Below are 25,324 nucleotides of genomic sequence, written 5' to 3'. Positions count from 1 at the left end.
AGGGAATCTTAACCACCCATAAATACACCCATGGTTTTAGATGTAGTTTCCATTGTAGGAATTCTAATTTGATACTCATGCCAAAGTTATCTTATCCTTATACTAATAGCACATAAAAAGTAGCAAAGACATTAACAATGCCAATGAATGCTGCATTAGAAATTGAGTTATGTAAGTGCCAGTTCCACCTTCTTTTATCCCAGGATGGCAAGTGCCTCACACAGTATCTGGCACAGAATATGTCTTTAATAAATATTTATTGGATACATGGTGATTAAAGAAAAGGGCTGTCAAAAAGTTCTGCACAGAATTGAAATATAATTCACAGAAATCAATTTGGTAATCAAACTCAAGTCTACAGCCAGAAAAATATTTTTCCATATCAGACAGCCAGTGTTTGCATATCAAGTGAGTGGCAATAACTCATTTGGCAGTGAGGGGAAAAGAGGAAAGGAATTAATGTGCCAGGCACAGTACTTAAGACTGGATACGATTTTTTTTTTTTTTTTTTTAATGCACAAGACAAGATCCCTTCCCTCCAGAAGCTTCTAGACCACTTAGAGAAAGGCAATTGTCCAAATATTCAGTATTCAATTTATTGGCTACTCCTACGGAAATTTTTCTCTTTTCTGCTTCCTTCTTTCCTTCCTTTTTTCTTTTTCTTCCTCTTTCTCTCTTCTTCCCTTCCTTTCCCTTCCCTCCCTCCCTCACTTCCTTCCTTTTTTCTGTTCCTTCCCTCCCTCCTTCTTTCCTTTCCTTTCCCTTTCTTTCTTTCTCTCTCTTTCTTTTTCTTTTCTTTTCCTTTCCCCACCCTTCCTCCTTCCTTCCTTCCTTCCCTTTTCTCTTTCTTTCTCTTTCTTTCCCTCCCTCCCTCCCTTCCTTCCTTCCTTCCTTCTTCTGACACAGGGTCTTTGCAACCTCCACCTCCTGGGCTCAGACAATCCTCCCACCTCAGCCTCTAGAGTACCTAGGACTATAGGCATGCACTACCATGCCCAGCTAACTTCTGTTCTTGTTTTTTTTTTTTTTGTTTTTTTTTTTAGAGATGGGGTTTCAACATACTGCCTAGCCTGGTCTCAAACTCCTGGCTTTAGGTGATCTGCCTGCCTGGGTCCCCCAAAGTGCTGGGATTAAAGACATGAACCACCATGCCCGGACTCTACTTTCCTTTTTATTTAGTTATTTACTTAGTTAATAGAGACAGAGTCTTGGTCTGTTGCCCAAGGATGGAATGCAGTGGCATGATCATGGCTCACTGCAGCCTCAAACTCCCAGGGTCAAGCAATCCTTCAACTTCAGCCTGCCAAGTAGTTAGGACTACAGGCACATACCACCATTTCCAGCAAATTTTTAAAAATTTTCTGTAGAGATAGCATCTTCCTATGTTGACCAGGCTAGTCTTGAACTCCTGGCCTCAAACAATCCTCCTGCTTCAGCCTCCTAAAGTGCTAGGGTTACAGGAATGAGCCACCATGCCTGGCTGCCCTCTTTTTTTTTTTTTTTTTTTTTTTCTGAGATAGGGTCTCACTTTGTCACCTAAGTTGGAGTGCAGTGGCACAATTATGGCTCACTGTAGCCTTGACCTCCCAGGCTCAAGTAATTCTCCCATCTCAGCCTCCTGAGTAGCTGGGACCACTGGCACACACCACCACACCCCCAGCTAGGTGTGTTTTTTTTTTTTTTTTTTGTAGAAATGGGGTTTTGCCATGCTGCCCAGGCTGGTCTCGAACTCCTAGGCTCAAGCAATCCACCTGCCTCAGCCTCCCAAAGGGCTGGAATTACAAGTGTGAATCACCACGCCCAGCCTGGCCCTTTTCTTTAAGTGTAAAATGGTGATCAAAAGCAGACCTGTTTTTTCATGTCTGATGGGAGTTGGGATACAGACATCAAATAATCCCATGTACAACAATAATAGATATCACTCATGCAGTGACTATTATGTGCCAGGCATGTTCTTAGTACTTTACATAAATTAACAAAATCACTCTCTGAGGGGGTACTCTTAGTATCTTCACCTTATAAATAAGGAAATTGAGGTATAGAGAGGTTAAGAAACTTGCCCAAGGTCATATAGCTAGTCCAGGTAGGCTGACACCAGGGTCTACGTTTGAACCACCCACTCGACTGCCTTCATGCAGTACTCTATGGCATGAATATATTTACAAATATAAGTGCCACAAAGGGAAGACAGGTGGTGCTATAAGAACATATAACAAGGGTATCCCACCTGTAGCAGGGGGACATCTACAGGTTAAGTGGGTGTCATCTAAGCAAAAAGAGGGAGGAAGACAGAGGTGGACACAAAACTGGTCACAGCTGAAGGGTAAGTATGGAACCATTAGCCACCTGGACACAGGAATTCACTGATGGGCTGGGGAGAGCAGAATGTGTGGGAAGCTATATGGGAAGGTCTCAGGCAAGAGGCACATCTGGAGGAGGCGAACTTTGAACCTTCTAAACTGGTTTAGAGAGCAGTGACATAGTTTGCATATTTGTCCCCCATGTGATCTCCAATACTGAAGGTGGGACCTGGTGGGAGGTGTTTGGGTTATGGGGGTGAATCTTTTCAGAATGGCTTGGTGTCCATGCCATGGTAATGAATTAATTTTTGCTTTATTAGTTACCACGAGATCTGATTGCCAAAAAAAACAAGAAAAGAGAGAGAATTCTCCCTCCCCTCTCTTGCTCCCTCTCTCGCCATATGACACACTTGCTCTCCCTCCACCTTCTGCCATGAGTTAAAGCTTCTTGTGGCCTCACCAGAAGCTGAGCAGATACTGGTGCCATGCTTGTGTAGCCTGCAGAACTGTGAGCCAAATAAATCTCTTTTCTTTATAAATTACTGAGTCTCAGGTATTCCTTTATAGCAATGCAAAATGGATTAAACACAGGCAAAGAAGAGAGGAAAAGGAAACATCAAAGATTCAGAATGAGCCTAACGAATTTCAGGGACAGGAAGAGACTGATGTATTAGGATTCCTTCAGTTGGAACTAGTAGACATCCAGTTTGAACTGGCCAAAGAAAATGAAGACTATACTGGCTTGAGTTTCTAAAAATCCCAGGATTCAGATCTGGTAGCGAGTGGATAAATGAAGTTGTTAGGATGTCTTTCATTTCTTAGCTCCATTTTCCTGTGTTGGCTTCATTCTCAGGTAATTGAAAGATGGCTGCTGTAGATGAATATCTTACCAGCTCAGTAAACTCAGGAAGGGGAGTATTTCTTTCCCAAAAGTACCAGGGCTAAGTCTCATTGGCTCAGCTCATATTACATCCTCTTGGCTGAACCAGTCACTTTGGCTGGGGCATGAGGCACTGTCATTGGCCAGGCCTGGATCACGTGCCTTCCTCTGGTCACAGGGGGCTAGGTTAGCCACATTTGAACCCTAGGTCTGAGTGTGGGAGATGGAAAGTTCCCCAAAGTAGAAGCTAGGAGTTGTTACTGAAAGGAGAATGGATGCTGGTGAGGCAAAAACAGAATTCTACCACAAGTCATTGGCTGGAGCAGTGCTCCCCAAACTTCTTGGAGAGTCTGATTTATTAGGTCTGGGATGGGAACTGAAAGTCTGTACTTCTGACAACCTCCTGGTGATGCCAATGCTGTTAGTCCATGAACCATACTTTGTGAAGCAAGAGACACATCACCTCCCTCAAATTAGTTTAGGCTATTGTATTAGGCCATTCTTACATTGCTGTAAAGAAATATCTGAGACTAAGTGATTTATAAAGAAAAGAGGTTTACTTGGCTCATGGTTCTGCAGGCTGTACAGGCAGCATGGCACTGGCATCTGCTCGGCTTCTGAGGAGGCCTCACAAAGCTTTCAATCATGGTGAAAGGCAAAGGGGGAACAGGTATCTCATATAGCAGAGTGGGAGCAAGAGAGATAGAGAAACTATACCATTCCACCCGTGGCCCCTCCAAATCTCATGTCCTTCTCACATTGCAAACTACAATCATTCTTTTCCAATAGGCCCCCAAAATCTTCACTCATTCTAGCATTAGCTCAAAAGTCCAAAGTCCAAAGCCTCATCTGAGACAAGGGAAGTCGCTTTCACCTATAAGCCTGTAAAATCAAAAACAAATTATGTACTTCCAAGATACAATGGGAGTATAGGCATTGGGTAAACGTTCCCATTCCAAAATGGGGGAAATTGGCCAAAAGAAAGGGGCTACAGGCCCCACACAGGTCCAAAACCCAGGAGGGAAGTCACTAAACCTTAAAGTTCCAAAATAATCTTCTTTGACACCATGTCCCACATCCAGGCCACACTGGTACAAGGGCGGGGGTGGGGGTGGGGGTCCCAAGGCCTTCAGCAGTCCTGCTCCTATGGCTTTGCAGGGTAGAGACTCCAAGGCTGTCCTCATGAGCTGCAGTCTGTGGCTTTTCCAAGTACAGAATACAAGATGCTGGTGGATCTATCATCCCTGGGTCTGGAGGGCAGTGGCCCACTTCCTATAGTTCCATTAGGCAGTGCCCCAGTGGTGACCCTGTTGGAGCCTCCAACCCCACATTTCCCCTCTACACTGCCCTAGTAGAGGTTCTTTGTAAGGTCTCCACCCCTGCAATAGGCTTCTGCCTGGACAAACAGACTTTGCCATATATCCTCTGAAATCTAGGCAGAGGCTGCCAAGAATCCATGATTCTTGCACTTTGTGTGCCTGCAGGCTTAACACCACATGAAAGCTATCACGGTTTACTGTTTGAATTCTCCAAAGTGGCAGTCCAAGTTGTATGTAGGCCCCTTTGAGCCACAGCAAGAGTGGGAACAAGAGCAGCTAGGATGTGGTGAGCAGTGTCCCAAGGCTGTGCAAGGCACCAGGGCCCTGGGCCCAGTCCATGAATCTATTCTCTCCTCCTAGGCCTCTGGGCCTGTGATGGGAGAAGCTACTTTGAAGTTCTTTGAAACGCCTTCAAGGCTTTTTCCCTATTGTCTTGGATAGTAGCACTTGGCTCCCCTTTAATCCTGCAAACATCTCTAGCAAGCAATTGTTCCACAGCCTGCTTGAATTCCTCTCTTGAAAAAGCTTTTTTCTTTCTCTGCCACATGGCCAGGCTGCAAATTTTCCAAACATTTTTTTGCTCTGCTTCCCTTTTAAACATAAGTTCCACCTTTTGTCTTTGCTCCCACATCTGAGCATAGATTGCCAGAAGCAGTCACACCACTTCTCGATCACTTTGCTGCTTAGGCATTTGTTCTGCCAGATACCCTAAATCATCACTCTCAAGTTCAAACTTCCACAGATTCCTAGGGCATGAACAGAATGCAGTCAAGCTCTTTGCTAAGGCATAACATTGCGTGACCTTTGCTTTAGTTTCCAGTAAGTTCCTAATTTCCATCTGAGGCCTCACCAGCCTGGACTTCACTGTCCACATCTCTGTCAGCATTTTGGTTTGAAGTCCAGGCTTCTGAGGTCTCGAATGGAAATAAGGAACTTATGGGGAACTAGAGCAAAGGTCACACATGTTTTGCCTTAGCAAAGTGCTTGGGTGCATTCTGTTCACGGCCTAGCCATCAGCATTTTGGTCACAACCATTTAACCAATCCCTAAGAAATTCCAAACTTTCCCTCATCTTTCTATCTTCTTCTGAGTCCTACAAACTCTTCTAACCTCTGCCTGTTACTGAGTTCCAAAGCTGCTTCCACATTTTCAGGCATCTCTACAGCAATGACTCACTTCTCGGTACGTTTTCTGTATTAGGTCATTCTTGCATTGCTATAAAGAAATCCCCAAGACCAGGTAATTTATAAAGCAAAGAGATTCATGGTACTACAGGCTATATAGGAAGTATGGCACAAACATCTGCTTCTGAGGAGGGCAAATGAAGCTTCTAATCATGGCGGAAGGCAAAGGGGGAACAGACATCTCATATGGCAGAGTAAGAGCAAGAGAGAGTTAGGGGGGTAGTGGGGAGGTGCCACACACTTTTAAATGACTAGATCTTGGGAGAACGCACTCATTATTGTGAAGACAGCACCAAGCCATGAGGGATCCTCCCCCATGTTCCAAACACCTTCCACCAGGCCCTGCCTCCAGAATTGGGGATTCCAATTTAATAAAGATTTGGGTGGGGACAGATATCTAAACCATATCAGCCGTTTAGTGCCATCCTTCCATTTTCTTGCTTTTCCCAGTCCTAACGATACCTGCATATCAGCTTATCTCAAAGTTCTCTCATTAGCTTGTCAATATTTTTAAGGTTTTACCTTTTATCATCCCTGAATAATGTTTCCTCAATGAGTGAAGCTAAGATTATGATTATTATTCTTCAACCCAAGAATTTTCCAATTTAGACCTGTGAATACTACACTTGTGGAAATGTAAAATGTATTTAATCTTTCATGAGTCTGACAAGCTCTGCCATGTTCAATTGATTTGTTGTGTATGTAATTCACTGCCTGAGTTTCAATCTGGATGTTTATATTGAATACTTCAGTTTTAGGAGATACACCATTAAAATGTATACAAAAGATCCGTTTAACTTGCTGATATAGCACTCAGTAATCAGATGATGTTCAATTTCCATTATGTTGATGGTGTTTTCAATCCTGTGGACTTTGCAATCCATGTGCCAATGTTCGCAGAAATATTGAACTCTTATTATAAAATTTTCATATCATTTAAAGATTTGGATTAATGCCTTTATAGTGGAACTTCTGTGAAATTGAGTCCTGAGATCTGAGTTTTAGTCTTGAGGTTGCTCCTGACCTTGAGACATTAATCCTCAAATCTTAAAGTTTTCTGGGCCTCTGTGTTGGGATTGGTCATAGCTCAGTTGTTTTTTGTCTTCTCTCTTCTCTTCCTCTCCCAGAGTGCTCAGCCCAGGTTACCACACCAACTTCATCTGTAGCATTTCGGTAAGGCATCTGGGCAGGATACTTGATCCTCTAAGCCTTATGTTACTGATCTGCAAAAAACGAGATAATAGCGTCTACCGGCTAATAGTTATGGTGGCGATTAAAGGAGATCATGAATGTAAGCATTGGGTGCAGTGGTTCACGCCTGTTGTCCCAGCGCTTTGGTAGGCCAAGGTGGGATGATCACTGGAGCCCAGGAGTTCAAGATCAGGCTGGGCAACATAGAGACCCCGTCTCTTAAAAAACAAAGAGAGAGAGAGAGAGAGAGAGAGAGAGAGAAGAAAATCAGTCATGACTTACAATGGAAGAAATTATCATCAGGATGTATTTGGAAATAATATTTAGGTTGAAAGACTTAAGCAGGAATATTACTTCTTATGTGCACTGGAAAACACAGTGACATGACTCCCAAAACCTTCAGTCAACGAGTCTGTCTTACTGTTTCCTCCCCAGATCCTAGGGGGTATTAGCAATCAAGGGCTCTCAAATGTTTACTCTTGGTTAGATAAAAGTTATCTTCAACTAATTTTTCTTCTGATTCAATTTGTCATTAAATATTGATTTAAGAATTTATCACGCATCTCACTTGTACAACTTCTCCCATGAAAGCATCGAATTGCAACTTTGTATGTGTAACTGTTTCACACATTCAGAAACCGGCCCCTTCAATTCGCGTGGACCTATCTGCTAAGTGGTGCACAGACTCACCCTCTGAACCCACAGACACGACCTTTAATGCGGGAAATGTGCATGATCCCATACAGCGTCCATCTCAACAATTGGAGGCTGGGCATCCCTGAGAGGGGTATGCCTGCCTTGAAGATATGGAAAAGTTTTGTTTTCGTTCCTTCTGCTCCTTAGTGCTTGCGCGGAACCGGGACGTCTCCTTTGGACCCGCTAATGTTACAAGCCGCCCAAGCGCGCCGCTGCTGGCCTCCGCCCAGACCCGGATTCCTCTCGCCTCCTGGCGCCCTTTCTCGGGCGCCCGGCCCGCGGCTGGCGAGGGCTCTCTGACCGCTCCGGTGTCCTCGCCCCATTTTACTTCTTGGGTCCCCGCCGGTGCCATCTGGTTGGAACCCTCGGGAAGAACTAAAAGTTGGACGTTGCCACCCCTACCCCTCGCCAAAAACTAAACACCGGAGGCTGCCGAGGCGCGGCGGGAGGAAGGCGACGAGGAAAAAGCGAGGACGGAAGGCGGCCCCGGGTTCGCCCCGGCCCGGGCCTCCCGCCTCCCCACCCCGCGCCCCGTGCCGTCCCCGGCTCCCTGGCTTCCCGACGGCGAGGAGGGCCGCTGCTTCCGCGTCGGAGTCGGCCAGGGGGACCTGCGGGGTGCGGCTGCCGCAGCGGCGCGCCCCGGAGCCTGGCCCGGCATTCCAGTCCGAATAGAGAGAGGCAGGGAATCAAATGGAAAAGCAGGAGGCCAGGCCGGGCGGGGAGGGAGGCGGCGCGGCGGGGCCCGGGAACCCAGCCCGGAGCGCTCGGAGCGGCCGGCTCGGACTCACGCGGCGCGCCCGGGCCGCCCCTCCTCCCCGCGCCGCCGGCCGCGGCCCAGGCTCCCTCGCTCCGCCACTCCCCGCCCCTCCGCGCTCCCTCCCCGCCCTCCCCGCGCCGCCGCCTCCTCCTCCCGGCCTCCCTCTCCCAGCCAAACTGAAAGCTGGACCCCAGGCCGCCGCGCCGCCGCCCGGCCTCCCCGCCAGCGCGCCACCATGGGCAGTCCCGGTTTCCCCTTGTAAAGATGGCGGTGAGGGATCGCTGCAACCTTTAGACTAATGACTGTCCGAAACATCGCCTCCATCTGTAATATGGTGAGTGGCCGAGCCGCCTCGGGGTCGCGCCCGACTCGCGGCGAGGCAAAGAAAGGGAAGCCCGAACTGCACCATTCGCCCGGCGGCTGGGGCGGCGGGGTCCGCGCCGCCAGAAGTTCCCGGCCGCCGAGCTGGGCGCGCGGTCGCAGCCCCCTCAGCGGCCGGGGAGGGTCCCCGAGCCCCCCGCGCCCGCCTCAGCCCCGGTACATCAGAGCCCGCCCGGCGATCCCGGGGCCCCGCTGCTGCGCCCCCGCCCTTGGGTTGCGGTGGAAGCGGCTTGAGGGAAGGGAAGCGACCGAACCTGAACGTCCCCAGGGAGGGGGTGGGGGATAAGGTGGAGGTGGGGGCACCCATCCTCTTCTTGCGGTCAAGTCGGCCTTGTTGGACGCCCAGACTGCCCTCATCTCATTTTGAGTTCAGTCCTTCAGCGGTGTTTAGAATTCACTTTGCAACACCAATTGTGTATATGGAGAAATTGGAAATGTAATAAAGCTGTAAAAAAGTGCAAAATTGTGGCTAGAGAAGTGAACTTCAACCTGGTTTGAAAAAGCACCGTAATTTGCTCCGCATGCCTCAGTTTCCCCATCTGTGAAAAAGGGACAAGGCTCTGTAGCGGTAATATTTGCATGCCCTAAGGGTGGGGCCGGCTGTGGGCTTGGAGGAGGTCTCCAGGGTTATCCTACCTTATCCGCTGTAGACCTAGGGGAGGCTGGCGGGCATGGATACAGCCAGGGACATCCCTGGGTTCTGATGCAGTCCGAGCCCATGACGCGGTGGTCACTTTAATTTGGGCTTCTCCCATTGCTTTCCCTTTTTCTGTAGGAAGAACCTCCAGCCCTTGGGTCCCCAGGGTCCCCAGGGTGGACCCTGCTGGCACCTCCACTTGTCAGAGCCTTTGGGAGCTCAGACTGGAGTAAGGCATTGCTGTCCCTTGCAGGGTGAGATGATGTGTGCTTTGCTCCATTCTTTAGACTGCACCCCGCCCCCCTCCAGCCCCCTCCCAAACTGGTCCCCAGAGGCAACACGTGCTCTTACAGTGCCAGTTTGAGGAAAACCTCCCTAGAAGCTAGTAATACTGGCCCCTAAAGGGAATCCAAGGAAGCTTGATGGAGAAGCCCTGGTGTAAGGTGATCTGGCTGTCCTTCCCCCATCACATAGCTTTTTAAATCTTCTGTCCCACATTCTGTTGCAAGATCAACACATGGCAAAGGAGCATTAAGAAACCTTGTGTTAGCTCAGGGGTGGAATTGAGACCTGCTGGCTTCAGCTTTCAGCACAGTGGGACGTGCCACTGTCACGGCCAGCAGAGCAAATGCTGGGGCCTCCCAGAGTGATAGCTGCACAGGTATTGGTTGGTGCCGGGCGAATTCATACAGGGAGTGGATCCTGGAGCCTTTCTGTTTTCTCTTTTTTCATTTCTCTGCGAGGAGACAGGTTTACTCTTATTCCTGTGGAGGGGCTGCTTGTTATAGAGGTGATGCCTTCTCAGTTTCTCTCTCCTACGACCAGCTTCTGAGGGAACTGTGAATCAGGAGCAGCTTGAATACTCTTTCATGTCTGTTGGTGTGGCCGCAGGCCTAAGGATACTACAGGGTAGTTAGGCTCCGTCCCAGCCCTTGGTGGTGTTCTTGTCCAGCTTGTGTGTGGTTACACCTCTCTGTGTAGAAGCAGGCTGGAAACTTGAGAGCTAGCATGTTCCTAGAGGAAGCCAGCCCCCAACCTCCCCCCACCCGCCTCCCTCCCGCCTCCCTCCCGCCCTCAGTGCTGTTGGGGCTTTCTGGCACACCTGGGCTGAATGTCACAATGTGTTTCAGTGAAACTCAGCTAGGGAGACAGGGTGTGGGGAGGACCTGAGAGGAGCAGGCCAATACTGCCCTGAGAGTTGACATCTTGGGTGGAGACCTAAAAAGGTACCAAATTTAGGACCATCACCCAGATGAAGTGAGGAACAAGTAATTTCATTAATTAAAGAGTCCGATGTGCCTATTTAGACGCTGTGTCTAGAGAGAGTGACAGAGTTTGGGTTCTAATGTCAGACTTTCTGGGTTCAGGTCCTGGTTCCTTTTTTTTTTTTTTTTTTGACAGGGTCTCACACTGTCACTCAGGCTGGAGTGCAGTGGCATGAACATGGTGGCTCACTACAGCCTCCACCTCCCAGGCTCAAGCGATTCTCCCACCTCTGCCTTCTGAGTAGCTGGGACTACAGGCACGTGCCACCATGCCTGGCTAATTTTTAAATTTTCCATAGAGACTGGGTCTCCCTTTGTTCCCCAAGGTGGTCCCTAATTCTTGGGCTCAAGAGGTCCTCCCACCTCAGCCTTCCGAAGCGCCAAATTACTGCTGTGAGCCACCATGCTCGGCAGGTCCTGGTTCTAACACATGTTGGCTTTGTGTCCTTGAACAAGTTGCCCAGTCTTAGACTTTCCTTATCTACCAAAAGGAGATGTTAATATTGTATTACTCGGGCATAGGGCCTGGTACATGGCTAGAACTCAGTGTCATTGTCAACATCATCTTTCTCATTGTTATGTCATCTACCAGGTGTTTAAAGGACAGTGGAGATCATGCCATTTCAGACCTGGTGGAAGCAACCACTAATATAAACACCGCCCACGTTTAGGAAGGCTGGAGTGGGAATCCTTAACCCCGCCCCCTGCTCAGGTCACCCCCCCCCCACCCCCACCGCCCCTGCCGCCCCTCCCAGTCTTCCTTCCCAGAGGAGAAGGCTGGATATGAGAAAACTGCTGTCTTTTCACTGGATCAGACGTAAATATTCACTGGACCTTGATTCTTCGCTCAATAATGAATTGTTTCCAGGTAGGTGTCTTACAGGTCCCTTCTCACTGCTTAGCTTCTCTGTGGGCCTCTTACTGACCCTTCCCACTCCTAAGTTTGTTTGGTCCCAGCTGGTTTGAGTAGTTGTAGTAAGAGCAAGTGAGGATTGCATTTTTTTTTTTTTTTTTTTTTTTTAAGCAGATCGTTTGACATATTTTGAACAGGCTGATATGTGACCAGAAAGGATGTTAGAAGATACCATTTTTCTGGGTAACAGGAAAAAATGAAGATCTATCATTGAAAGTGGATTTGTTTCCTCCACCAGATAAGAAAGGACCCGGCAGAGTAGAAACCAAACTTGTGGCAGATACTTTGTGTGATTGAGAACTAAACATCCCTATACTTCTTGTGCCAGTTTTAGATATAGGAAACTTGGAAAATATCTTCATTCCTCCACTTACCCACCCACTTGCTGAACTTTTATTGTCCACTGGAAGTTTAGTACTAGTTTCCATTTGTTTTAATTTTTCTTCCGTGTGAATTCCTGCCATGGTAATTCTTGATGAACTTGCTCAGGGCAAGGCAGCTTGGCCACACAGCAGTGTCTGGTTCAGATATAGTAAAGCTTGTTTGGCTGGTGTGTTGTAATTTTCATAATGCACTAGCTGCTACCAAGCATGAGGAAATGTCTTCTGTTGATAATCCTCTGATTTTTATCCAGACCAATGGATTTAACTTCCTATATATATTTATGGCCCTGCAAATGGAAGGTTTTTGTTTTTGGGTTTTTTTAAAGTTTCCTGTTTGAAGAGCTTGAGGAATTTTCTAAAAAGGAAGCATTAGTTAGAAGAAACCAAATGTGACATACCAATGCAAATTGGTCCAGATCTTCTAATCTTATTTCATTTGTTAATAATGCTGTAAGATGTACCTCTGAGAAAATGCCGTGTATCAAATAGATTACAAGTTTTGTTCCAATAAATGGCCATCTGTTGAGGACCTGCTATGTTAGTGTTGGCACAGACTATATTCAACTGCTTAATAAATGAATGAGGTGGGTCCCTGTCCCACCGTTCCTTATCTTGTGGGTGTAACATTGGTAAAGATGAAACCATTTCAATACAGTGTGATACCAGCACAGATAGAGGTTGAACAAACTCCCAGCAGCTGTACAGTGGAAAGACTGATTAATACAACAGGACATTTCAAAAATATATTCTCATTTGACCAAAGTTGGATACATGTTCTACTTCTGGCTTTTATTTTATATGAGGACATGATTATAGTCAATGTGAGTTAGAATTGAAATCTGCACCATTGGGTGTCTCTCCAGTTAAGCATGAATCCAATGGTGCTTTTGGACAAATTGTTGTATTTCTGAGGACCTTTGTTTTTCTCATCTTCTAAAACTGATTTTCTGGTTTTGGTCATGAAAAGCTTCTTAGTAGAATTTCTTAGATAAAGCCTTTATGAAAATCTGCACCTCTTAATTGGTTAGCAACCACTTCGTTACCTAACTGCCTTGTTTAAAACTGCATTAAACTTATGAGATATTAGCATTTTAGCATCTGTAGAGCAGCCTCAGGGTAATTTTTGACACCAGTTTGAGTGCCAGATTTTAGTTCTTTTAAATCAATGAAGTAGGCTGGCCATGGTGGGTCACTGGTAATACCAGTACTTGGGAGGCTGAGGCAAGAGGACTGTTTGAGCCCAGGAGTTCAAGATCAGCCTAGGCAACATAGTGAGACCCCATCTCTACCAAAAACAAACAAACAAATAAAATCATGTAAATAAAAACATATACATATAAATAAATGAAGTTATGTTGAAATAAAGGGAAAGTAAACATTAAAATTTTGAAAGAAAACTAGAGAATTTTTATAGTTTTATCTTGATAACTACTTACCTAAGGCAAGTATTTTGAGAATGGTTGGAAACAATTTTTTAATTATTAAAAAATATGTTGGTCTTATGATTTGGGGGAACAGATATCTTGCCTTTTCCTCTGTTACTGTTATTCATGCTTGCCATTCTCAAAGATAGTTGGCAACTGTAAGTTTAGTTAATGTATCAGCTAGGTGTAAAGTCATGTGAGGGTCTACTCTGATAGTTGCTGGGGTTAGAAAATACAGTGTGAGGTGAGGTGAGTTAATGTTTAAAGAAAAGAAATTCTGTTTTTCTGGCCCCACTGGTCTCATATGCAGAGGTTTATGTTAGGTCGGGACCTGACAATTAGTTCTGCGGATTTTTCTGTTTTTCTTGGACTCCTCCAAGAAAACGAAGTTGAATGCCAGTATTTAGTTAGAATGAAAGATTATGATACCTTTTCTGAATAGCAACTTTATGTGCTTCAGTTCACTCATACCATAAAACCTGTTTATTTATTCTTCACTAAGTGGAATTTTGGTATGTTTATGTTATAATTGAAAGACATTTTCAATTTTTATTCTCTTAGCAATTAAGAGAAATTTCTCTAGCTCAGATGTCTTTTTTCCCCCCTCCTAGTCTTTCTAGTTAGTGTGAATGGATTGGGGTTCCATGACGGTATTAAATTCTGTGGTATCATCAGAAGGGTATTTGGTAACCACCTATCTCTATCTCTAGCCTACCCATGAAGCCACCCAAAGCTAACTAACTAGAAGAGATGTAAAAGATGGTGTCTTTTAGTCTAGTTAACTTTTCTGGTCTAATTATTTTAATGCAGCTTCTTATAACAAACCTTCAGTTGTGGTGGAACCAAATGCTGGCCTAAGGGTTTGAAAGGCCTTGGTGGTCTTTAAGAGAAAAGGCCACCCAAAAATCAACCAGCAAAATCTTTTTTTTTTTTTTTTTTTGAGATAGAGTTTTGTTCTTGGTGCCCAGGCTGGAGTGCGATGGCTCACTGCAACCTCTGCCTCCTGGATTGAAATGATTCTCCTGCCTCAGCCTCCCGAGTAGCTGGGATTACAGGTGCCTGCTACCATGCCTGGCTAATTTTGCATTTTTAGTAGAGATAGGGTTTCACCATGTTGGCCAGGCTGGTCTCAAACTCCTGATCTCAGTTGATCCGCCCGCCTCAGCCTCTCAGAGTACTAGGATTAAAGGCATGAGCCACTGTGCCCTGCTGCAAAAACATTCTTGAGACAAACTCGATTACCAACCAACCCCAACAGTAAAGGGTTTTTGGAATATTTCTCTTCTGGGACTATGACTTGAAGTTTGAGGGATGTTTTAAGTGCTGTACATGGAAGTTTACCACAATTCTGAGAATGATTCTTTGTCATGGATGGTTTTAAGATCATGGTAGTGGGACTCCATGGTCCCCAAAGCTTCACTTTACACTCATAGGGCCAACCTTCCTGTTCTTCCTCAAGTTCCAATGCCACTTTCAGAACCCTCAGATACTTTTAAATTAGCTCAGACTTTGGCTTTTTTTCTGAGTGAGGGTGATTTTTAGACATACAGAAATGTAGAATAATAGAGTGAATACTCGTGTACTCCCCACCCCGTGAAGAAATAAAATACTATATATACATTTAAAACCACCTATGAGTCCTTCCTGATCTTGTTGCCCCTCCACCACTATTCTGCATTTGTTGTTTATTGTGTATTTTTATATTTTTACTAGATTTGTGTGCATTCATAAACTAGATATAGTGTATTTTTTCATGTTTTAAACATGCTTTATAATACTAAACATTCTTCTCAGTTTGCTTTTATTGTTTAAATTGTGATTTTGCTATTGAGAGACACATAATCCTGGTTTAACTGCTATATAACCACATTTTATTATATAAATATGCTATGACACATTCATTGTAATGTTGTAAGCAGGCTTACAAATTTGTGAGTGCTGTTTTAGTGCAATGAACAGTTGTGAACTCATCTCCCTGTGTATAGTGTACACAGTTGACAGTTGACAGTTTCTCTGTGGTGTAAACCTGGAAGGGAATTGCTGGGTCAAAGAAATTAGATCGTCTTCTTTAATAAGTTGCCAGATTGCTCTCCAAAGAAGTTGTACCAATTTGCATTCCAACCAAGCAGCATTTGGGGGTTCCAATTGCTTCACATGTTTACAGATATTTGATATTGCTAGACTTGATGTTTTGCCAGTCTGATGGGTGTGAAATTGTGCCTTTGTGGTTTAAAATTTGCACTTTTTCTGTTTGCTAGGGGAGGTTGAACATCTTTTCATGTGTTTGTTATGCTGGTTTGTTTTCAACTCGGGCTTGGGAGCAGTTTTCCAGGGCTTGAAAGTCAGGATTGTAGTTTTGGTTTTGTCTGAAAACAGGGACAATGAAGAGGAAAATCAAGGAGACCAAAGCAAAAGTCATGAAAGGTAGGGATGAATTGGAAGATGCAGGTGAAAAAAATGATGACAAGATAATCACTGTGGAGGGGTGAAAACGAGTAACAAAAAAATAATAGAGTGGCACTGAGAAGATATCTTGAGTTTTGATAGTAAATTCAGGAGACCTTCCTGTGCCAGCCAGGCCTTGGTCGAGCCACATTTGCTTGGTTTAATTGAAATTGGCTTTAGTGAAAATTGTGTCTAGGGCCTGTTCCGGTGAGAACAGCAGCAAAACTGGACTTGTGGAGTTTTCCTGTTTACCCAGTTGCTCTTTCAAGTTCTTTTAGAAAGGCATTGTGAAATGATGGTTGTCTTCCTAAAATACATTTCTTTGTCCTTCAAGTTAGGTACACGGTGCAGGAAAATTTTTATCTGGATCTGCTTGAATATATACTGGTGGAATTACTGTCTCAAATATTTAGAAAGTATTCTCTACACTTCATTTTAATTTTCAGAGTATGACGAGTATTACCTCATTAAACAAAGAAATGTATGGTTTTAGGTTCTTTGGTGTACCAAAGAATGGTGCCCACATGTGCATTCTCTTATTAAAAATTTAGACTCTGGGGTTCAACACCCAGAGAGTTTGATTAAGTAGGTCTTAGTTGGGGTTCTGGAATCTGCCTTTTAAATTAGTGTTCCCTCTTCCTTCCTACTCCCTCCACATTCTGTTATAGGTGAGCTGAGGGCCATGCTTGGAGAAATATTGCTTCCCTTGGGTAATAACCTTAGCCTCTTAAAAAATATTGCTTAATAAATTACTCCATGTGAAAGTTTTTTTAAAAATGAATGTAAATTATTTAAGCTAGTAACTTAACTTTTTCTGTTCTTTTTTCTTTTTCTTTTTTTTTTTTTTTTTGAGATGGAGTCTCGCTCTGATGCCAGGCTGGAGTGCAGTGGCGCCATCTCAGCTCACTGCAACCTCCGCTTCCAGGTTCAAGCAATTCTCCTGCCTCAGCCTCCTGAGTAGGGTACTACAGGCACGTGCCCCCATGCCCAGCTAATTTTTGTATTTTTAGTAGAGACAGGGTTTCACCGTGTTGGCCAGAATGGTCTTGATCTCTTGACCTCGTGATCCGCCCACCTCGGCCTCCCAAAGTGCTGGGATTACAGGCGTGAGCCACTGCACCCGGACAACTTAACTTTTTCTTGATATTAAATAGCCAGGTTTTTTATTAGTATATGTTCTCAGAACGGAGATTTTCAGCACTGGTTTTGTATCACATCACCTGTGAAGCTTTTAAAAGAAATTTTAAAAATAATAATTGAATCACAAAACATTAACATACAAAAAAGCATGAAAAAAATAATGTTATATAGGTTTACCTACCCTTCAGATTTAACAGACATTAAAATGTAGCCATATTTGGTTACTTTTATTTTTAGACACATTACCTTAAAAATAGCACTAACTCTTTTTAGACTCTTTTACCTTAAAAATAGACACTCATTCACCCCTATCTCTTTCCTTTCTCTTCCTCCCAGAGCAAATCATTTTCCTAAAGTTGGTATGGTGTTTACCAAACATGTCTTATACTTTACTTCGTATATATGAATTCATAAGCAATGGATTGCAACGTTTGTGTATGGATAAAACTGTGTAGCCTTTTGCAACTGTCTTTACTCAACAGGTATGTTTGAGATTATGTCAACACATAGAGGTCGAGTTTATTCATTCTGACTGCTCTGTAACAGGATTCTTTGACTTAACCATGGTTTACTTATTCATTCTCTTATTTAGGGGCAATTTGGTAGTTTCTACAATATTCTCTCTGGAAACAGTGCTACAGTGAATGTTCTTGTTTCTGTCTTCTTTGCTCAAGTGTCTTCATTTCTTTAGGATATAATCCTGGAAGTCAATGTGCTGCTTTTAGGATGCGCCCATCTGCAGCTTTGCTAGGTGTGTCAAATTGCTCTCCGAAGTGGTTCCACCAATTGGAGCTTTTTTAACATACAGTTTCTAGGGTCCCAGTCTCAAGCGTTTCCGACAGTATGTAGATGTAGGTAGTCTGGGGTGAATTTTAGGCACCTGTGTGTGTATGTGTGAGTGTGTATTTTACGTGCCACAGTTGATTCCGATGTGAGCTTCCAAGGTTGAGAAACCACCATGTTAGACTGACAACTCTATGAGGGCAGGAACTATATTTATTTGTATTATTCACTGTTGATTTCCCAGCTGTCAGCACAGTGCCTAGCACATATGTGGTTAGTGCTCAATAAATAAATATTGATAAATGAATGAAGGGATGTAATTTGGTAGAATGGAAGAATTGCCTTGCAGTACAGCAGTATGCCTCCAATTTTATTATGCATAGGCATTAGCTGGAGCTCTAGTTAAAATGTAGATTTGGATTCAGCAGGTCTGGGGTAGGGCTGAGATTTTGCACTTCTAACAAGCTCTCTGGTGATACAGATAATGCTGGTTTCAGGACCATTTTTAGAGCAGCAAGGCTTTGGGAAAAACAAAACAACTTCTATTTTCTATATAGTTGTAAAGTGGAGGAGTTTGGAATTCAGAATCCTGTTTGGTAAATCTTAGAGCCTATTTATCTTTTTACAACAAAGGTAGTCAATGAGATACCGTCTTTAAAGCTGTGGTGTTGGGAGAAAGAGGTAGAGAGAGGCCCACAGGACTCTTCTCATCAGCGCTGTAGCAGGTGACAGGACAACAGGAAACTGTCTAATTGGGTTCCGAAGTCAGATACTTTTCAAAATGAAAAAGAATGCTCAGAGTAATTATAAAACATTAATTGATCTATAGGTGTGATCTGAGCCATTCAGGGCAAACTCGAGGTAGGTCACTCTAAGGTTAAGCCACCACAGGACACTCCCATTTAAATGCAGAGTTTCAGGATGCTTTGGGAACTGGGTTTCCCTGCCTCGTGAATCAGAGGGGTACTATAGTAATGGAGAGAAGGCAAATACAAATAAATAAATAAAAATAACATTCAGAACGAATGCATATTGTATGGTTGGCAGGGTAGGGGTGAATAACCTATTATTTCCAAATTTTTCTTACTCTAGAGAAAAACTGTGGGATGGATCCAGTTACTTAGGTCAGTGATACTCAAATGTCAGTTTGTCATCATTCTTCATGGTTTTTGCTACACCTGTGTATCACTTGAACTTATTTACTTAGTTTTCCTTAATCTGTTCACCCTAATTTGACCTCATTCGGAAACATCTGCAAAATGATGGGTTTGATGAGCTAGTTTTATGCTTTTCTAATCCTTTTCAAAAACATTATTTCTACAGTTAAAACTATTCATACTGATGCCATCTAAGAGTAATTCCCCTCCCTCCAGGATTCATGGCCCATAGTTTGGGTGACATTGGCTCAGATGAGAGGTTCTTTGTAGTGGCTCAAATAACCGGCTCTTGGAGGAGCACCATTTGTTGAACTGCTTTGTAGATGATGAATCTGGTCAGTGAGCTTCCTTGGGAGGCAGGTGAGCACATGGCTGAGATCTGGTTGGACTTTCTATACCACTGTTGATTGGGTATGAGAGCTTGATGTTCTCTACCCTTGTAAAGACATACTTCTTATCCATAGCCTGTGGGTAATGAGAGGACTTACCTTCCTGGGTCATTGTGGGGCTTAACCAGAGAGATTGATGTCTAGTGCTTAGCCTGTTGCCTGGGCATTGCATTACCACTTTCTTCCAGTGCCCTTCCTGTTTCCACTAGTGAAAGAGTCCATGAAACACTGTAGTAGACAGAGCCCTGAGCTAGGACTCAGAAATCCTGGGCTCTGATTGCTTTCCAGCTTTAGTGATGTTGGACAGGTCACTGAGGCCTCTCTGGGTCTATAAAATAAGAACCACTCCTGCTGGTGAGCAGTGGCAAGAAGATGAGCATGTGTGTTATAAACCAGCTATGGTTTTCAGTCAAGGAGAACTAGGGAAGGGCTGCAGGACAAAGGGAGGAAGAAGCTATGATTTCTGACCAAAATGCCATTGGAAGACACATGCTGGTGGGGTGTGGCTAAGCTTTTTTTGTCACTAGTCAAGATACAGTATTTTTTCCTTTTCCTGAGAATGAGGGCACGTGGTGAGTAAAAGATAAGTTGTCTTTGAATGAGCTTATACCACACCCTTTTGTGTCATTTGGTGCACACAGCCTTCCTAACTGAGAAATACATGAAGTAGCTAAGCGCAGTTTCTTTTTTAAATTTTTAAGTAAAGTGTCTGAATAGGTACTCTGAGTTTATGTGGCAGACATTTCAAAATGTGCACAAGGTTGTATGTTGAAAATAGACCCACTGTCCAATTCTTATCTCTAGCATCTATCAATAGTTATAGTTTCTTATGCTTCCATTTAGAGTTATGTGCATATACAAGCAAATGTGTTTATATTTCTCTCCTAGTTTTTAAAAACACAAACAGTACATAGAGTATACGCTGATCTGTCCTGATCTGCCCCTTGCTGTTTGTGTCTTATAGGAGGGTCCGTGGGAACAGCCGCCTCATTCTTTTTTTTATCACTGCAGAGTATTCAGTTGCTTGAGTGTATTGAATTCACTGAACCAGGCCCTCACTGACTAGCAGGACATGTTGTAGGTAGTTTTCTAGTCTTTGGTTTTTACAAACAAGGCTGTAAGGAACAACTTTCTCCATATGTGGGAGTATATCTGTAGACCGACTTCCTAAAAATGGATTTGCATTTGTAACTGGGATGGATTTTGCCAAATTGCCCTCCATCAGCAATATGTGTGACTCTGGCTGCCTGCAGCCTTGCCAAAGCAGTTTGCTACCCAGAAACCTTTTGATCTTTGCCAGTCAGGGGAAAGGTGGTGTCTTAATTTGTAGTTTGCATTTCTCTTATTAGAAGTGAGCTTCAGCAGCTATTCACACATTTAGGAAAATAAACTCAATTTTATTTAAATGCCTTGCTGTTGGTAATTATTTTCAGAGTCTGCAGGGAAGGACTAGTTTTATTGTTATTTTCAGTCTGTCTCAGACCAATATATTTGTAAAATACAATAAAAAGGAATAACTAGCAAAATGGAATAAAAAAAACCCAAAGAGAAATAAAATGCAAGCCTTAATTTTTTGTTACTAAACTTGACAGATACAAAATTACTGTATCCACCCATTTTATCTCCATGTTTTCAGTTTCTGGATGTAGCTCACCACGGAGCGTTTTGAGTAACATTGCTCTAAAGAACAACTTGCTCATATTTTTTCTCCCATTGCTACCCTATTGGGGGTGGGAGGAGAGAGCTCAGAATTTTATATTTTATATTTCATAATCAGCACATTTCAGGATTTTTTGTTACATTTGTTGAAAATATCTCTGATGGTGCAATACTGACCCAGGAGGGACTGGTTCCCGAGGGCAGGGTTGCTGCACAAGTGCATTGAGGCATGTTGATGCCTGCAGTGCTCCCCATGCTGTGAGGTGGGAATGCAGGAGTTGTGATTTTCACTGATGAAGACCTTGAGCTTGGATGAGAAGAAAGGAGGATGAAATCACCCTATTAATAAAATTTGCAGAGTAGGCCTATGTTAGTGCATTCTCACACTGCTATAAAGAACTACCTGAGACTGGGTAATTTATGAAGAAAAGAGGTTTAATTGACTCACAGTTCCAAAGGCTTAACAGGAAGCATGACTGGGAGGCTTCAGGAAACTTAAAATCATGACAGAAGTTGTAGGGGAAGCAGGCACATCTTACCATGGTGGAGCAGGAGAGAGCAAGAGAGAGGGAAAGGGAAAGTGCCACATACTTTCAAACAACTGGATCTTGTGAGAACTATCATGAGAACAGCAAGGGGAAAGACCACCCCAATGATCCAGTCACCTCCCACCAGGCCCCTCGAATTGTGGGAATTACAATTCTAGATGAGATTTGGTGGAGACACAGAGCCAAACCATATCAAGGCCTTTTTGACCTGGGATTTTGCAAGGACCCCAGCCTTCTCTCTGCCTTTCTGGGAAGAGATGGGAAGTGTATTTCTGTGTAAAGTAGGAGCTTAAGGGACACGATAATTCAGGCAGCATCTTGGTGGCTTTGTAGAAAGATTGAATTGAAAATGAGATGCTTGCTTCTAGCTCACTGAGTTCAGTGGCATGAGTGGCTATTTCCTTGTCTTCCACCTGCAGCTAGAAAACAGACATGGTCTCAAGATTCTTTGTTCTGCTTTTGACTTGAAGTTTTAGTTTTGCATAAGGACTTCATTGTGTTATTTCTAAATATATGGAGAATTGTTTTGCCAGCCAAAGCTTCTTTCTAGATATTTTTTAACAGTTCTTGCTAGAATGACTTGGGATGGTCATGTAGTCAAGTATCCCAGCGTCAGCTTTCTTCAGTGGCAGATGTTTTGGCCTCTGTGTACAATTATTAAATGGAGTCATGTTGAGGTTTTTGTTTGTTTGTTTTTGTTTGTTTGTTTTTGAGATGTAGTCTCTCTCCGCCTCCCAGGCTGGAGTGGTGTGATCTCGGCTTACTGCAACTTCTGCCTCCTGGGTTCAAGCGATTCTCCTGCCTCAGCCTCCCGAGTAGCTGGGATTACAGGTACATGCTACCATGTCTGGCTAATTTTTGTTTTTGTTTTGAGATGGAGACCCTCTCTGTCCCCCAGGCTGGAGTACAATGGCATGATGTCAGTTCACTGCAACCTCCGCCTCCTGGGTTCAAGCGATTCTCCTGCCTCAGCCTCCTTAGTAGCTTGGCTTACAGGTGCATGCCACCACGCCCGGCTAATTTCTTGTATTTTTAGTAGAAACGGGGTGTCACCATATTGGTTAGGCTGATCTCAAACTCCTGACCTTGTGATCCGCCCACCTTGGCCTCCCAGAGTGCTGGGATTACAGGCGTGAGCCACTGCGCCTGCCCCAAGGTTTTTTTCAGAGTTTTTTTTTTTTAATTCAGTATCATGTAAGATAGCAGTCCCCAAACTTTTTGGCACCAGGGACAAGTTTTGTGGAAGATAACTTTTCCACAAACCTGGGCAGGGCTGGGGATGGTTTTGGGATGAACGTTCCACCTCAGATTATCAGGCATTAGACTCTCAGAAGGAGTACGCAACCTAGATCCCTCTGCTGCGCAGTTCACAGTAGGGTTCACTCTCCTGTGAGAATCTAACGCTATTGCTGATGCGACAGGAGGTACAGCTCAGGTGATAATGCCTGCTTGCCTGCTGTGCTGCCTGGTTCCTAACAGGTCACAGAACTGTCCCTGGGGCTTGGGGACCCCTGATATAAGACATAGAAGTGACACGCTGTCATGCTGTGGAATGAAAATGCCCCTTGACTGCCTTCTTGTTCATGATTGCTTTCCCTGTTAAAGCCTGGAGAGGAATGGGCTGTTGAAACAGGAACCAGTGTTGTAGAAAAATGGTGTTAAGATCATAGATTCACCACTTACCTCTGCCTTATGCTAACATTTGACCTTGGCAAGTTAGTTAACCTCATTTCCTTCAGCTATGACATGGGGATAATGAGTTCCCATCAATGATTTATTTGGCAGAGAGAGTCACATTCAGTATTGCTCAGTGGGACAGGGGCTCAGTGGTGACATGTTGCTAACTAAACAGGTCAGGCATTCGTAGCCACTCTGGGTAAGTGCCCGGTGGTTAGGTAATGTGTGACAGCCAGCAGTGAAAGTGGACATACTCAGAGACAGTTCTGGCTGTCTGCCCAAGCCTTACATCTGTAGCTAAAGAATTACTGAAAATGTGAATGAGAATATCTTCTCTCCTGACTTGTGGTCCAGAGCTCAGACTCAGGAATGGAATTGACGTAGGTTTGAATCCCAGATCTGCTCTTATTGGCTGAGTGAGCTTGGGCAGGTTCCGTACATTTTTTTCATGTGTAGAATGGGGATATTAAGAGTAATCTGCCTTGGGTTAGCAAGCAAGATTGAACGAATATGTAGATGTGAAGTTGTCTGAATGAGTGGCACCTACTGCTAACGTTCCCCCTGCTTCCCAAGTTTATTCAATGAGCAAATTTATCAAGTGCCTTCTATACACCAGACATTCTACTAGGTGCTGGCAAATGAATCATACCTAATTGCTGCCCTTATAAAGTTTATGGCCTAGTACAGGGGTTGGTAAGCTTTTCTGTAAATGTCTGGAGAGTAAATGTTTTAGGCTTTGTGGGCCGTAGTGTCTGTATCACAGCTACGCAATTCTGCTGTTAATATTGTGAAAACAGTTGCCATAAGTAAATGAATGATCATGGCTGTGTTGCAGTAAAACTTTATTTATGACAACAGTTGGCATAATCTGCCCATGGGCTGTTAGTTGCAGACCTGTGGTCTAGTGGGAAGACAGTTGTTAAATAATTACAATTATGATGTTACAGATTGTTCTAAGGGCTGTGGAGGAACAGACAGGATTCTATGAGTGGGAAGGGTCAGGGAAGGTAGCTTTGAAGAGTGACGTTGAAACAAATGATGAGGAGAGGCAGCTAGAGGAGGAGATGGATAGTGCTCCTGGCTGGTCTGTGGGTTTGTATCTTTTAAAGGCATAACAGATATTCTGCAACTTTCTTTGGATTAAAATAAACAATTTCTTTCCTCAATTTAATTCATTGCCAGTTCTCTTCTTCCCCACCCCTCTCCCTGCAGTAATCCAAGAGATAAGCTATGTTACCAAGAGATAAGCTATATTAATATATTAACACATTTTGTTCTACATATGCACTTTCTCTCCCTTTTCCATTGTTTTCGTTATGTTATTGTCAGTATCTATCTAAGTATTTAGTAGAGAAGATTGTACATTATTTCATTATTAGGTGTAAAATGGTTTACTCCCTAGAATTCAAATTCGCTTTTTGATATGGTTTTCTCTTTTAGCTTTTTAAAAGTTGACATTATTTGTTTTTATTATTTGGCTAGATAAAAGGTCCACAGTCTTTGAAATGATTTTGAAAAAAAATCTGCTTTCCTCTTGACTACATCTCATGTCTCCCCTGACTCCCAATCTCAATTTTATGTTTCCTCTAAACGGGTTGCCAGTACTCTGTAGAGATTTCATGGAAAAGGACTTGTGTGTTCTCATTCTGGAAAATTTCAAGGGGTGCTTCAGAAGGAAGGGGGTTCTCCTGACAACTTCGTGACCTCTTCGGTTTCTTCAGTTCTTTCAGTTCTGTGGTTCCAAGGAGACTCTGCCTCCCTGAGAGTCCATATTATGTAGTAGTTGGGGGTACACACACTGGAGCCAGATTGTTCAAGTTCAAACCCAATTCCAGTACTTAGCACCTGTGTGAACTTGAATAGTTCCCTGCCCTCTTAGTTTTCTTATCTTTAAAATAAGGCCAGTAGCAGCATCTGCCTCAGAGTTTTTATGAGGATTAAAATGAATGAAATACAGGTAAAATCCCTAGAATGTGACTGTACACAGTCTATGCTATTTATGAGTTCTCTGTTATTATTAATTACATCAGAGGCATCAGTGGCCATAATTCCTCTGTGATCACACTTGAATTCTGTCGGGTGACTTCTGACTTATCCTGAGATCTTGGGCTGAGTCACTTCATTTTTGCTTCACTTTCTCCATAAGACTACAGGAATGATCTTTGTCATCAGATTTCTGGGAACACTAGTCCTTTT

At 43.8% G+C, this 25,324-nt stretch overlaps 2 protein-coding genes and 1 long non-coding RNA gene across 6 annotated transcripts in view; 1 reads left to right on the top strand and 2 right to left on the bottom strand.

Annotated features, from left to right (window-relative positions):
- Positions 1–2,597: 2,597 nt before the first annotated feature.
- On the bottom strand, positions 2,598–9,478 carry LOC139362377 (uncharacterized). 3 transcript variants are annotated; one of them, XR_011621180.1, is made up of 4 exons: positions 9,345–9,478; positions 8,963–9,153; positions 7,565–7,934; positions 2,598–7,092 (listed from the first exon to the last, which is right to left on the bottom strand). XR_011621180.1 is itself a non-coding variant. In XM_071093343.1 (4 exons), exons 2-3 carry the CDS (start codon positions 9,063–9,065, stop codon positions 7,629–7,631), a joined length of 420 nt encoding a protein of 139 aa, XP_070949444.1. In that variant the 5' UTR covers positions 9,066–9,153; positions 9,345–9,478; the 3' UTR covers positions 2,598–7,092; positions 7,565–7,628. The 3 variants fall into 3 exon arrangements, 2 of the variants coding, with proteins under 2 accessions (XP_070949444.1, XP_070949445.1); XM_071093343.1 differs by having other exon boundaries at positions 7,565–7,945; XM_071093344.1 differs by having other exon boundaries at positions 7,565–7,922.
- The window catches only part of LOC105499571 (ubiquitin specific peptidase 46), a 78,870-nt gene continuing 62,019 nt past the window's right edge, over positions 8,474–25,324 (top strand). The window contains exon 1 of one of the 2 annotated variants that reach the window (XM_011772208.3): positions 8,474–8,661. In XM_011772208.3, the coding sequence (XP_011770510.1) occupies positions 8,626–8,661 (36 nt within the window). In that variant the 5' untranslated portion in view covers positions 8,474–8,625. Of the gene's footprint in view, positions 8,662–11,359; positions 11,479–25,324 lie in introns of those variants that run through there. The other variant, XM_071093342.1, reaches the window with a different exon arrangement.
- Positions 10,171–11,101, bottom strand: LOC139362378 (uncharacterized). Its single transcript, XR_011621181.1, has 3 exons — positions 10,974–11,101; positions 10,448–10,563; positions 10,171–10,247 (listed from the first exon to the last, which is right to left on the bottom strand). It is a non-coding gene; the product is annotated as an uncharacterized lncRNA (long non-coding RNA).

This window comes from Macaca nemestrina, chromosome 3 (genome assembly GCF_043159975.1).
Source record: "Macaca nemestrina isolate mMacNem1 chromosome 3, mMacNem.hap1, whole genome shotgun sequence".
Lineage (NCBI taxonomy): Eukaryota > Metazoa > Chordata > Mammalia > Primates > Cercopithecidae > Macaca > Macaca nemestrina.
This window is presented reverse-complemented; position numbering and strand designations above follow the sequence as displayed.